We start from the raw sequence: 12881 nt of genomic DNA, 5'->3' as shown, positions 1-12881 counted from the left end.
CAATATTGTTCATGATTAATAAATTAAATGTGATGTCTTGATGTGATACTAAATATATTCTCATATTGCTGTTGTTAGAATAGTTTTTATTTATTTATTTGCTCTGTTTAAAAACAAAATTGTAACCTCATGGTGTTGATGTAGTGGAAATTAGTATTTGTTGTTCTTTATTTTGCCAGTAAAGCAGCAGTCTTTCTCCATTGTTTATAAAGAGGGATTTGTTTCAAGGTTAGCTAACAGAGAAACGTTTCTTCATCAGTTTAGTCATAAAAACGACAAGATTCTTGTATGTAGACAAGAAAATGTTGAGAAAAGATATGTTTTTTGTCCGTGTACTGTGATTTGGGTTGGATGGACGTTCAATGGAAAGATTTTGAAATGATTTCAGGGAGTGGGCAGTCAGCAGTGTCGGCATTCCTCTTCTGAATGTGAAGCACATCAGCTTTCTTGCTCTAGTTGGGTCATACCCACCCCAGTACACACTCTTACCTCTGTGTTCTGGAAATTTCCAGCGATCTCTAATACAAATGTAACCGCCACAGTCTAAAACACTTACTTATTAACCTACAATCTTATTTGATTGGATAAATAAAACAATGTTATAGGGAAGTTATGTCTAAACCTGAGATTTGTTTTTTTAGTTTATGACTTTGGATACTTGAATTTCATTTAAACATACTTCATTGTTTTCCAGAAAATATTTTGTTTAAGTTGCTTCAACATCCACCAACATATATAAGAAATATATGTATTAAGGTATACCTATAAAGAAAGAAATTAATATTGTTTCATGTGGTTTTATCTTCTTTGATAAAATTATAAAGTTAAATTTTGGTTGCACTTGTTGCTGTTTTAACATCCACATATAAATAAAGATATATGTAAATCAATTTGATGTATGTTTTAAAAGTATGATAGAACAGATTTTGAGTTCAGATTCTTTATTGGTTTTGTTATGATTTTTAGTTGTTTGATTGCCTGCTTTTTCCAAAATGCTACAAAATTCTCTCTCTCTCTCTCTCTCTCTCTCTCTCTCTCTCTCTCTCCCTCTCTGTCTCTCACACATACACACAAAATAACCAATAGAATCAAATGTGTAGAAATTCTGTTGAAGGATATGTTTACAACTATAATTTAGTATTGCCATAAACTTTAGTTTTTAAACATTGTTATAAAAAGAAGTCCTTATATTAACAAGATGGTGTGTGTTGAAAAGATGAAAAGTTGAACAAACTGTTCTTGTTTTCTTCTGTTAGTGTTGCTAAGAGCAAAAGGAGCCATTCATTTTATATAATATAATATACCATTATATTTCAAAACGTACACTGATCGTAATATAGCAGTATTCACCAACAAATCGGACTCAGACAGAGTTCTTATTTTGTTTCGAGTCCATCATATAAAGTCAGACAGGTGTTTAAATGTCTGTGGCAATCGGGTGTCGTCAAAATGATCCTGGGACATGAATACAGCTGTTATGACATCAGTATTGACCTGTTAGCTATTAATATACAATGAGACGTATACAGGAGAAGTCATTTAGCTTTTCCATCGGTAACTTGTTGATTTACAAAAAGTTAGAGACTGTCACTATAAGGTTCATGGACTTAGGTTTCTTTTTTACAAATTAGTTTCTTTATAATGCAAAGCATGACCAACAATCCTAAAGTTGCGTGTCTTTCAGTTTTGTTATATCATACAAGCACACCAAGTGTCTCGAGCCTTATCAGACGTTTGATAAGCATAAACAAACAGTTTTTAAGGGTGGGTGTTTATTGGTGATTATTATCAACTTCTACTTAACAATGTTAAAAGAAGAATTAACAATCAAAATAAATCAAAATGACTTCAAAAGTAATTCAAATTTTCGATATGATTATAAAAAATAATTCTGCAAATCATTCATTCAGCATTATTCATGACTAAACTTTTGTATGTACACAGGAAATCTTTAACTTTTGTTTTACCATACGTTTGATATCTATCTTTATATTTTATATTTATTACTCAATTTATAACTCAATGGCATAGCTTGTCAGAAAATAATAATTATGAAAAGTTATTCATTACCTTACATTAATGCTCATTTTTCATAAGACAATTTAACATTAAAAAAATTTATTTCAGGTAGCAGTACAATTGTAATATTTTTTATTATCATAAGCATTGCTGTTGTTATAAAGTTAAATACGTTTTGTTAATATTATCTGCTTTTCACCTGGTACCATACTGTACCATTGATTTATATTTATTGTAACAGCAGGTAATTTCTAAAAATCAAAACAAAAATAACTATTCTTTTAGTTTTCACTTTATAATTGTAATATTAATGTATTTCTATTTTTCTACTTGATGCATCGTGAACTATAAGTTTCAACTGCCAACTAGTGCCAACTAGTGGTTCAAACGAGATATTGTTAAAAAACAATGTAACAACAGAAATTGTATAATTATTTTATAAATAAATATTTTAAATGTCCATCTACTTTTCCTCATTTATATTGCTTACTTTAATTATGGAGGTTTAGTGCCACATGCTTAAACACAAGGCAGTCTCAGTAAGAACACAAACACGTTGTTTCTTTAAGACAACTGTTTAAGTATTCTCACCAGGCGTTGGCAATACGTCATTCTTCCGGGAAGTGGAGAATACAGTAATCCTCACGCTGTTTCTGTATTGTTTTGGGGTGAGAAGTCGAATGTCCAATTCCCAAAACAGCACGCGTATTAAACGAAACATATATTGCTGGGATTGTAAAATATCAGGATCGATGTTTCGTTTGCACTTTCGGTCTGACAAATCTCATTCCAGTCAAACGTTAGTCATCGAACACGCCTGTAATGTTCTCTTTGTAGAATACATTACATACTATACATCTAAGAAATAAGTAGAGTAGTGAAGCCACATAATGTATATGCTTATTATGTGTGATATGGTTTCTAACGATGGTATTAAGTTCAATCATGATTCAACTAATGTTTTTGTTGCTTTAATAGTAAAACCGTAGCATTCATATTCATAGTGTAAACATTATATTTAGGCTATATTAAAAAAGACACACATAGATAACTGTGTAAAGTAAATGTTTTAAGTAAATGTTAGTTGCACAGTATTTATTGATATTTATAGAAAACAAAGAGCGAACTTGAATAGTTTACTTGACCTTCTCTTCTCTTATCACATCTTATCTTGATGTTTCCGGTTGCCCAACTCCTAGAGATTTATTCTTCAGAATACAGTGATACAAATTAACATTTGAATTCATATTTAAACAAAAAGTGACAATGATAATTATCAGAGGCTATAAAAAATATTTACACACAAAAGTAGATGCAATAGTATAGTAAAGTAACTTGTCTGAAAGGTTCTAGCTCGTATATATCAAAAAGATTTTAAAGAGCCTGTCACGATCTGACAGCCATTTGTGATATACAGTTTGTAGCACATTGTTTTTTCTCCAATTAAAGGTTAAGTAACAATTAATAAAAAAAATACTGATACTTTCCAACCAGCCTTGTCTCTAAGCAAGAAACTAATACAACCTTGATGTGTAACTTAATTTATATCACGTTTAAATTATTGTACTGCTCTATCAAATAATTATTTTTAATACGCTTATTCTATACGTACTATGTCTTTTTCATAGACATCAAAAATTAAAGTGCGAATAGTGTGGTCAAATATGTACAGTAGGTCCTAAAATGACTCAGCAGCAGCTGGGCCAAAATAATAAGTAGCATCACTCGCTCAGTATAAGCGGTTGACACTGATTTCTCTAAATAATAGTTTATAGATTCCCTCTTACATATGTAACGTAGATAGCTGAAGCACTCATAGTTATTAATAAAGTCACGGTTAACTCGGAGCTACCTTTAAACTCCCCTCGCCGGGTACACCCACCGGGGCACTGTGTACATGTTTACACGGCTGCGTCCATAGCGACACACTCCCGCCCAGAGGACTTTCATCGCAGACAGGAGGAAAGCCGTAGCCAGGATTCCCAACCCCGTCACAGGCCGTGACCTCATTTCTCTCGCCAGCAGGCCTCCTGCGTTTTTGTTATTTATGTCCTATGTGCAAACAGTTTGTAGGGTGGGAGTAAATACCTAAAGGTCATTCTTAACTAAACTATGGATGCCTTACGTAATTCATAAGGAAACCAAATTAGACCACGCTTGTAACATATTACAATCAATCAATTTTAGCCAGGACTTCCTCTTATTTGGGGCTCTCATTTTCCTTTCTACTTTTCTTACAATGAAACTTCTGCGTATGATGAACTAAAAGATTACTTCCTCTACTACTGACTTCCTGCTGATATGAAAGTAAATTGGTGCTCTACATATTCACCATTTCTCTGACCAAGGAAGTTTCTACGAAATTTCACATACAGATATTCCAGTTAAAATCTGATTAGGCTGTTTCCTCCGACAAATCTGATTTTCACCATTCATTACCATTCCCTGCTAAGTATCACTTCTTCAAATCGCACAGAATTCTAAGAACGTGGACATTTTACTGGCACGTGGAACGTAACAGGCTTTGAAACGACACAGGCCTGCTGTAAACCAAGCACTTAGTCTTTACGGGCCACGTCACATTTGAGAAGTCACGTGACTGCCTGTAAAGGATCTATGTCGGAGTGATATAAAATTGATACGGTGAGCAAAGAGCTGCTTGGAAGGCTCGAGCCAATCAGCTTGCTCGAATGTGTTGACATCATCTGACCGGTCAGTGGTGTGACAGCAGAATGCATCACTGCAGCGAAGGATTAATATTTAATGATAATCCCTTGAGATCAGCCAATCAGGCCGAAGGAGAAAGAGCATGGTCAGGGCATGTCCACAACATTGATGCTGTGCCAGAACAAATCCTATATTGCTGTCTTAGGCAATACCTGTGACAATAAAGTCTAAAATAAATAATGTCAGAATCAAGGTGCACGTACACAAATTTAGTTTCCTAAAATGAGCATTTTTACAACATATGAAGGACATACATTCTGTTTCAAGATCACAGAAACACTAATACTTCTTAATAAAATATTAGTATTTCTTAATAAATGTCAAAATATCATTTTAAATGAATGTTTATGAAATCATAAAAAGTAATTATTGATTGTAGAGTAATATAATAATGTCAAAGCTGTATATAGATGCAAGCATGATAGGTTTTGACAGAATATTAGTTGGCTCAAGCTCATGTGATGATGACTTGTTCGGTCTATGACATCATGTTGAGTCAGACATCTAGAGTGTAACACAGGACTCTTGCAATGCAGGTAGAGGCAGATGAGTCATAATCTGGAAAACTGAAGACCAGCATAATAACAAAACACCCAGTGCCTTCTTTTCCTTGATTGTTTTAAAAGAGGCATGTTAGCATTAACAGTTCAGAAAATAACAAGGACTCTGTCATGTACTAACCATTAAGTTGTACCATCCTGTACGTTTTTCCTAAACAAAATGTTCTTTTCCATAGATTATAGGTGGATAGTGACCCTGCTTCCCAAATACACCAAAAAATAAAAACATTTATAGCTTTGTGTGACAAACTTAGATTAATCCATTAGTAAAGTAAATTCATGCTATTTTATTATATTTTCAAACTGCTTTTCTTGGATCTAACACAGTTAAAAGACTAAAAGGCTTATCTCCTTTATTTTTATCTTTAAGTTGTATTATTTTATGTTTTGATCAATATATTGTAAAATAAACAATTAAGACTTTGAATTAACATGCTCGTGTATTCAATAATAAAACGGCTCATTGGTTAGTCATACATTTAGATTTAGTGATTTAGCAGACGCTTTTATCCGAAGCGACTTACAAGTTGGGAAAACAATGGAAGCAATTGGGTCATACATTAGGACACCAAAAAGCATAAGAGCCATAAAAACATGTCTCACAAAGCCTACAACAGTGTACAGAGCCAAGTTTAGTTTATTTAAATATGCTTTTTTTATTAGATATTGTAGAAAATATATAGAAATCAGAAATGATCAGTTAGGTGCAGACGTAAGAGATATTGATCAATGTATTTATTACAACAGACACTACATACATTTGATTTTGTCCCCTCAAATTTTAAATACCAATATTTTACCTAAAAAAAAAGATGTTAAAAATTCAAGTGAACCCAAATATGCTTAGTCATTCAGTGTGTTGTAACTGACACAAACAACAAAAATAAAAGTGTTTTTGATTACCAGAAAATATTTATGTCTCATATTCCTGAACTGATGTAAACAGTTTCAGTAACAGGGTCACGGGACTGATTCAAAGACTTGTGTCATGTGACAAAGGGGAATTTCCTGTTTGCTGGTACAAAACAGAGCACGCGTGTAGCAAGTCATGTGACCTGAGGTGCAACAGTACATGGGGAACGTGCGAGGTGAAAACGCCCTCATAGTTATTCAACACATTCAAGCGGCTTATGCAACAATGAGCCCATTCTTGTTGTTTACTCAGACTATATATAGCCAATCTTTTGTCAGACAACTATCATAAACAGTAACCAATGGTAATCGCTGGAAACTGTCGTCATCACTTTATAACATTTTTATCATGAATTTCTGGATCACTTTATGGGCAAAGACTGGTGAGTAGGTTTCGGCTGTGGAATTAACCACAAGCCGACCGATACAGTTGTCTGATATTGCATCATTTAGATTGTTTAAAGGTACTTTTCTTTTGTTCTGCCCTGTTATTGGTATTTTTACAGGAGTACTTTACATGTAGAAGATACTTCAGTATTTCAAGTTTATAGGAAAATTTAGATTACAAGTAGTGTCCATAAGAGCATAATGACTCATGAGTCACCTCTTACAGAATTCAGACTTTGATGTCAGCAAAGATCCTGCACTGGGCTGTTACATACTCAACATTTGCCCTACAAAATGGCATTTTTCCATCAATAGAAGCTTTTCCACTAGTGGTCATAGCTTTATTACAAATATTTCCACTTAAGTGATTATGTTCACCCAAAAAATGAAAATTCTGCTATCATTTACTCACCCTCTCATCATTTCAAATCTTGAACTTCTTTCATCTGCAGAACACAAAAGAAGATATTTTGAAGAAAGTTGGTAACCGAACCGCATTGGACCCAATTCACTTCTATGGACATAAAACCAATGCAAGTGATATTTTGAGCATTTTTCAAAATATTTTATTTTATGTTTTGCGGAGGAAAGTCATACAGGTTTGAAATGACAAAATGGTGAGTAAATAATGACAGAATTTTTATTTTTGGTAGATCCTTTAACTCAAAAGACACAGACTGTAAAACATTGTGATGATTAAGTCATGGCAGCATGTTTTTACATTCATTTTTCAAAATGATTAAGGTCAAAGCAATTCATCCATGATTTAAATTACTGAGCTGAAATGACTTGAACTTTAAAACTTAAGTCGGCAACACATTTTTACAGTGCAGAGGTATAATTTAGTGTTGATGGTTACAATTATAATTAATTTATTATTGACCCCACACTAGTGGCAGCATACATGTAAGGGATAATGTAGAGAAAGCCGTTTTTTTATTGCAGAAATAAGCCCCAACAGGACCTGACACGAAGCTGTTTGCCACATGAGAAAAAAACTGGACATGAAATATTAATTTAAATTTGTTATTTGGGAATAGCGAACCTGCAAATGTCGCGACTGGCCAATCAGAATCATGCATTCCAACAAGCCATGTAATAAATAGTTTCATCCATATCAGTCAAAGCAAAGTTCAGGTTTCTAGAGCACAAGGAAGTTGCATCAAAAGGATGATGTCTTGTGAAAGAGCAGTCTTAAATCATATGCTTCCCTCATGTTCAGGCCTCATACGCTGTGTGAACTTTCGGACAGATATTACTTAATTTCTTCCTCTTTAAGTGTACTTACTGATTAATAAGCTTTTTCTTAGAACATGATGAGACAGAAATGTTTCCCAGTTGCTTTGAACAATTATAAATGTGTGCTGCCCCCTAGAGGGGGAACTGTGAGAATTTCAATGACATAGGGAAGTTGGGTCATCAATGGGCTGTGCTGATACAATGGCTCTTAAAAGCTTTTGATAAAAGCATCTGCTAAATGAAATAAAATGGCAATACACCGCAGTATTATAATTTCTCTTGATACTGCAACACTCCCTTTTCTGAACAAATGTTGTTATTTTAATTCATAGATTAAAAGAACGCATAGACATATTGATTAACATTGACATTTGTGGGTCATCATACAAAAGGAGTAGTATACTACATACTACTTGCACAAAAAATTCAATTCCCATCAATCAGAAACATCCCAAATCCAAGTCTAAATGAAAATGCTCCTGAAAAAGCACCCCCCTTTTACAATACGAAGTGCTGTCATGCAGGAAATCGGGAAGGGGGTGTAAATGTGTAAGAATTAATTATGTCAACAAAAAAATCTTTATCTATAAAAACCCATTCCAAACCTTACCTTTTAATTACACACTGCAGGTCTGAACGCATAGATTAATCAATTTTATCATTAGTCAGTGACATATCTGTACAGTAATGAGATTGTTGCTACAAAGATTAAAAATAAATAAAATACTAAAGTTCATTACAGCCTGTAAAACCTTGGCATGCCTGGGACATGATCGAAAGTTATTTACAACTATCCTGTTTTGTTAGGGAGGTCCCGACAAACTGATAGGACAGCTGGCAGGTCATAAGAAGCTATCCCATCCTGAGTGAAAAAACACGCACTTGTCTCTCAGCAGATTTCAAAACATGCTGTCTTTTCTGCACAGGATGAGAGTCTCTGCTTAAAGTAGATTTGAAAGACGTCTTGCTCGATCCTGTCCTCACTTTTGAAGTTCATGGGGGGTGCTAAATGTTTCATACACATTGGCAGCGAACTCTTTTACTTGGTTAATTAACAAAAGATCCTAAAAAATATAAGACAACAATCATTAGCCCCAAAGGCAGCTTTACATCACATACACATCAAGTGAATTTATTACAGGTTCTCATGCAACATCGGCATTGAATAAAATAAAACAGTGTCTCACCTGGACAAAGTGACTTGGTATTTCACTGCATATTGAATGTATCTGTCCGTTAATGATGGGGATGATTTTGGCAAGCGGGAGGCTTACAGGAGACAGTCTGCAAAAAAGGACATGAAAAACAGCCATTACTTACAAAACTAAGCCTTCTGCTTTACAATTTGATATGGTTTTACTTAGAGACATATCTGGGCGATTATATTATTTTCAATGCACATACACCGAGGTTTCAGGTGAGCTGCAGGCGGTGGAGTCTCCCTGTGGGGGCCGGAAGAACTCTGCCATGTTGTCAAGGAATCGGGCGAAGCCTCGAGTCAAGCATGTACTGAGTACAGTACTAAAGTCCGGACTAAAAAAAATATCATAGCGATTGGTAGTCAGTAAAAGTAAAAAAAACAATTGTGCATTAACACACATACTTAAAGGACAACATCTATGTTATACAAATCAGAACATGATGTCCATCACTGAGATCCCGATGGTCCTCACCTTTCAAGCAAATCTCTTGTTTCATTAAGCAGTTTTATCGTTGTGACATCGTTCTCTGTCAGACCACAGGCCTAAAACAAAAACAGACACAAACACATTTGTATGGAACCGCTTTCGGTTATCTCCACAGAGACATTCATGTCAGGATCTACCTGTGACGCTAGCGTGTTCTCTTCATCAGGCATCATGTACCAGGAAAGACTCTTGTGTTTCGAGGAAGCACAGCCGTCTTCGACTACCTGTCTGATGTGAGTTAACTGTTGTTCCAAATCTTGCAGGGATAAACACTGCTTTAGCGACACCCTGAGGAGACGGGGACAGTCAACAGTTAGGTCTCTTACTAAATATATGGGATAATTGTCACAGCAAGCAATGCCATAGTTAGATGCAACGTCATTGAAAGGGTGAATGGCTTAAAAACACGAATCATCTGATCACTCAACGTACGGTCCGAGAACTTCTTGGACAGCTTTCTTAACCACAGTTATCAGTTCAATGAGCCCTGAAAAGACAGAAGGGAACATCAGTGCATCTCAAACAGACTGCGGATTAAACTCTAATACAGATTAGACACTCTTATACATCTGACATGGTACTCACCTTCGCCAAGAAGATGTTGAATACTTGACAAATATTGTTGCTGGACATCAGGAGGGGCTAAAGGGGTCTATAATAGCAAAATACATTTATTAGTACCACATAAACATGGAATACGTGGATCTAAGATAATAAAATAAGGGTGCTTTGCTGCAAAACATCAAGGTTTGGAATACCGTTCCGTTCTTTGTCACGGAGTTGTCCAGGTACAGATAGCCACCAATTATGTTAAGTTGTACTCGCAGCAAGACCACCAACATGCAAGTGCTGTAAATAGCAACAATGCTGCGGGTAAAACCTGGAGGGTGAAGATATTCCTTTTAAAATAAATTATTTTAATCCAAGCAAATGCTCATATGGACCTCTTTAAATAAATCCTTTAAATCTTGCACCATTTTTGACTATTGTATAGTGTGCATTTCATTCGTTTTCTCTCACTACATATGTAATTTATGTAACGCATTGTATTTTGTTCTGTGTATTGTTATTTTCTTTAATGTGATTTATATTTCTTTCCCAAGATCAAAACTGTACCACCTTATGGCATGGCATTTGTGCTAATATAACCACTAAATATCTTGAACTTACTGATTATCTTTAGATCATCCCAGATTTCGAGTTTATTAGCCGGCCTGTGTTGAAAAAAACAAAAAAAACGTAATCGGTCCCACTATACCATGTAGAAAATAATCTATAATTTACATGAATGACTCACTTGGTCTTCAGCAAAGAGGTGAGGCTGTCTGAGTTCAGATGATGTATGATCGCCTCTCTTAAAGTTGGAAGCATTGATAACACTACAATAAAAATACAGTTAGACACAGTAAGCATAAACTACAGTAAACAGGAAGTGTGTGACTTTTACCTGTCATGTTACACGTCCTTTGGTTACTATCAAAATGAAACTGTCTCCGAGCTTGAGCAAGATATTCTGCTGCCTCTCGCTCTTGTATCTCCTGGATTTTTCTCTGTGCATATTTACCAAGTAGGTACACACCTGGGTTTGAGAATGCAATATGATGTATATGTTAAAATAGGGGAGAAGTGACATGCAAATACGCCAGATCTATTCAGTGATAACTCTTTAAGCTGCTTAAAATTAAAAGGGTGAACTCCATGTTAGATGCTTCACCAGTAATATGCCAGTGTGTAAACTAGGTGACAGGTGAACTGAAATCGACAAGATAAAAGCGTAAATGAGATCCAAAGGCTTGGAAATACAATTACAACGTAATTGTCATGTAACATAATACTTGATGCAAAATTCATGCAGCTACTAAAAACCACCATAAATTAACATTTAGTTATGCATGGAATCCATGAGAATAATCTCTCATCTATAAAGCATGCATGGTGGTCTAAATGGCCCACGTTAAATTACCTCCAACAAAAACTCCAGTAAAGATGAATTTCCTCTTATGGCGTTTGATGAAATTCCATGTCGAACTCAACATGGTTAAAAAGCTGACAGGAAAAACAAGATGTCAAGGCGTGTTTAGACGAACTCGCTAGTTAGCACAATGCTACATGGCAATAAATTCTCGTGTTAGCAACAGCCAGGCGAACTGAAGCTGTCAGGTTGCGCGATTCATCGATTGTGCGGTGCTCGACTTCGACGTCCTGAGGGGAGTTCACGCGGCGTTGCGCAGAATGATCGCTGTATGACATTAAAGTATCGCGAGATCCCGGTGGATTTCGCGATACTATGTAGATTGTGCCGAATGTACACGCCTATTATTACGCGCTTCCTTCAACATGCGCACATGTGATACAAATGTTACTCGTTCCTGATTTGTGCATCTTTTAATTTGTAACGCATAAGCTTTTATACTTTTATTTGGACTTTGATAGAGATGCAAGCGGAAAATGATTCCGGGCAGACCGACTTTCTACAGCCGTCTGATAGTGAGATACACGAATGGATGTCAAAAGCGTTTGACATGGTAACGTCACAGTGATGATTCCTGTTTATCTTCTAACAATCTTCTATTTTAAGTTTTCTCTTCATCAGTAATGGTAACTCAAGTTGTCTTCACCAGATACAATGCTTAGAACAGTTATTTTCAATATTGTTTAATCTATGTGAGTGTATTTCAAACAGTTCTTTTGAAAGTTCTTTTAAGTAAGTTTTCTTTTTGTAGTTTGTCATTCTGTTACTTTTCTTGATGACAGGTTTATTGTGGTGTTGGGGTTTACATGGTTAACTTTTGTGATGCGTTTCTGAATATTTCTGAGAAAATATTGAATACTTTTAAAGGCATCGGATGCTCTTGAGAATGGAGAGGTCCCAGTTGGCTGTCTGATGGTTTATAACAATGAAGTTATTGGGAAAGGAAGGAATGAGGTCAACGAAACAAAAAATGTGAGTCATTACATAATTCATACTATTCCAACGTGATTTAAGGTTTTTCATTTCTATAAATTAAAGAAATAATATTAACGGCGAAATTATCTCATAACTTTAAATGGCAACTATAGACGTAATATTATATTAGGAATATGCTTAATATATTTTCCTTGTTCAACACAGAGGAAGTTTGGAATTTATGGTTTTTGGTTGCTTTGCCCAAGGCTACACGACATGCAGAGATGGTTGCGCTGGACCAAGTGCTCGACTGGTGCCATTTCAGAGAAAAGGACCCAAAGGTGGTGTGTGGACAGACTGTTCTATATGTGACAGTGGAGCCGTGCATCATGTGTGCAGCTGCTCTGCGTCTGCTACGTATCCTTAAAGCAAGCCTTTAGCAAAATTTCTTATGATATACAC

At 35.3% G+C, this 12881-nt stretch overlaps 2 protein-coding genes across 6 annotated transcripts in view; one reads left to right on the top strand and one right to left on the bottom strand.

The window, feature by feature from the left end:
* Window positions 1–6610: 6610 nt before the first annotated feature.
* Window positions 6611–11733, bottom strand: pex3 (peroxisomal biogenesis factor 3). The gene is made up of 12 exons (XM_056764219.1): window positions 11496–11733; window positions 10980–11111; window positions 10830–10911; window positions 10703–10746; window positions 10291–10412; window positions 10118–10184; window positions 9965–10019; window positions 9670–9820; window positions 9518–9588; window positions 9249–9377; window positions 9032–9128; window positions 6611–8908 (listed from the first exon to the last, which is right to left on the bottom strand). Exons 1-12 carry the CDS (start codon window positions 11566–11568, stop codon window positions 8825–8827), a joined length of 1107 nt encoding a protein of 368 aa, XP_056620197.1. The 5' UTR covers window positions 11569–11733; the 3' UTR covers window positions 6611–8824.
* Window positions 10998–12881, top strand: part of adat2 (adenosine deaminase tRNA specific 2) — a 25178-nt gene continuing 23294 nt past the window's right edge. For 4 of the 5 annotated variants that reach the window (XM_056764226.1, XM_056764225.1, XM_056764224.1 and 1 more), the window contains exons 1-3: window positions 11859–12057; window positions 12372–12476; window positions 12686–12836. In XM_056764226.1, the coding sequence (XP_056620204.1) occupies window positions 11968–12057; window positions 12372–12476; window positions 12686–12836 (346 nt within the window). In that variant the 5' untranslated portion in view covers window positions 11859–11967. Of the gene's footprint in view, window positions 11100–11858; window positions 12058–12371; window positions 12477–12685; window positions 12837–12881 lie in introns of those variants that run through there. The other variant, XM_056764223.1, reaches the window with a different exon arrangement.

The sequence above is a fragment of the Triplophysa dalaica genome, chromosome 13, assembly GCF_015846415.1.
Source record: "Triplophysa dalaica isolate WHDGS20190420 chromosome 13, ASM1584641v1, whole genome shotgun sequence".
Lineage (NCBI taxonomy): Eukaryota > Metazoa > Chordata > Actinopteri > Cypriniformes > Nemacheilidae > Triplophysa > Triplophysa dalaica.
This window is presented reverse-complemented; position numbering and strand designations above follow the sequence as displayed.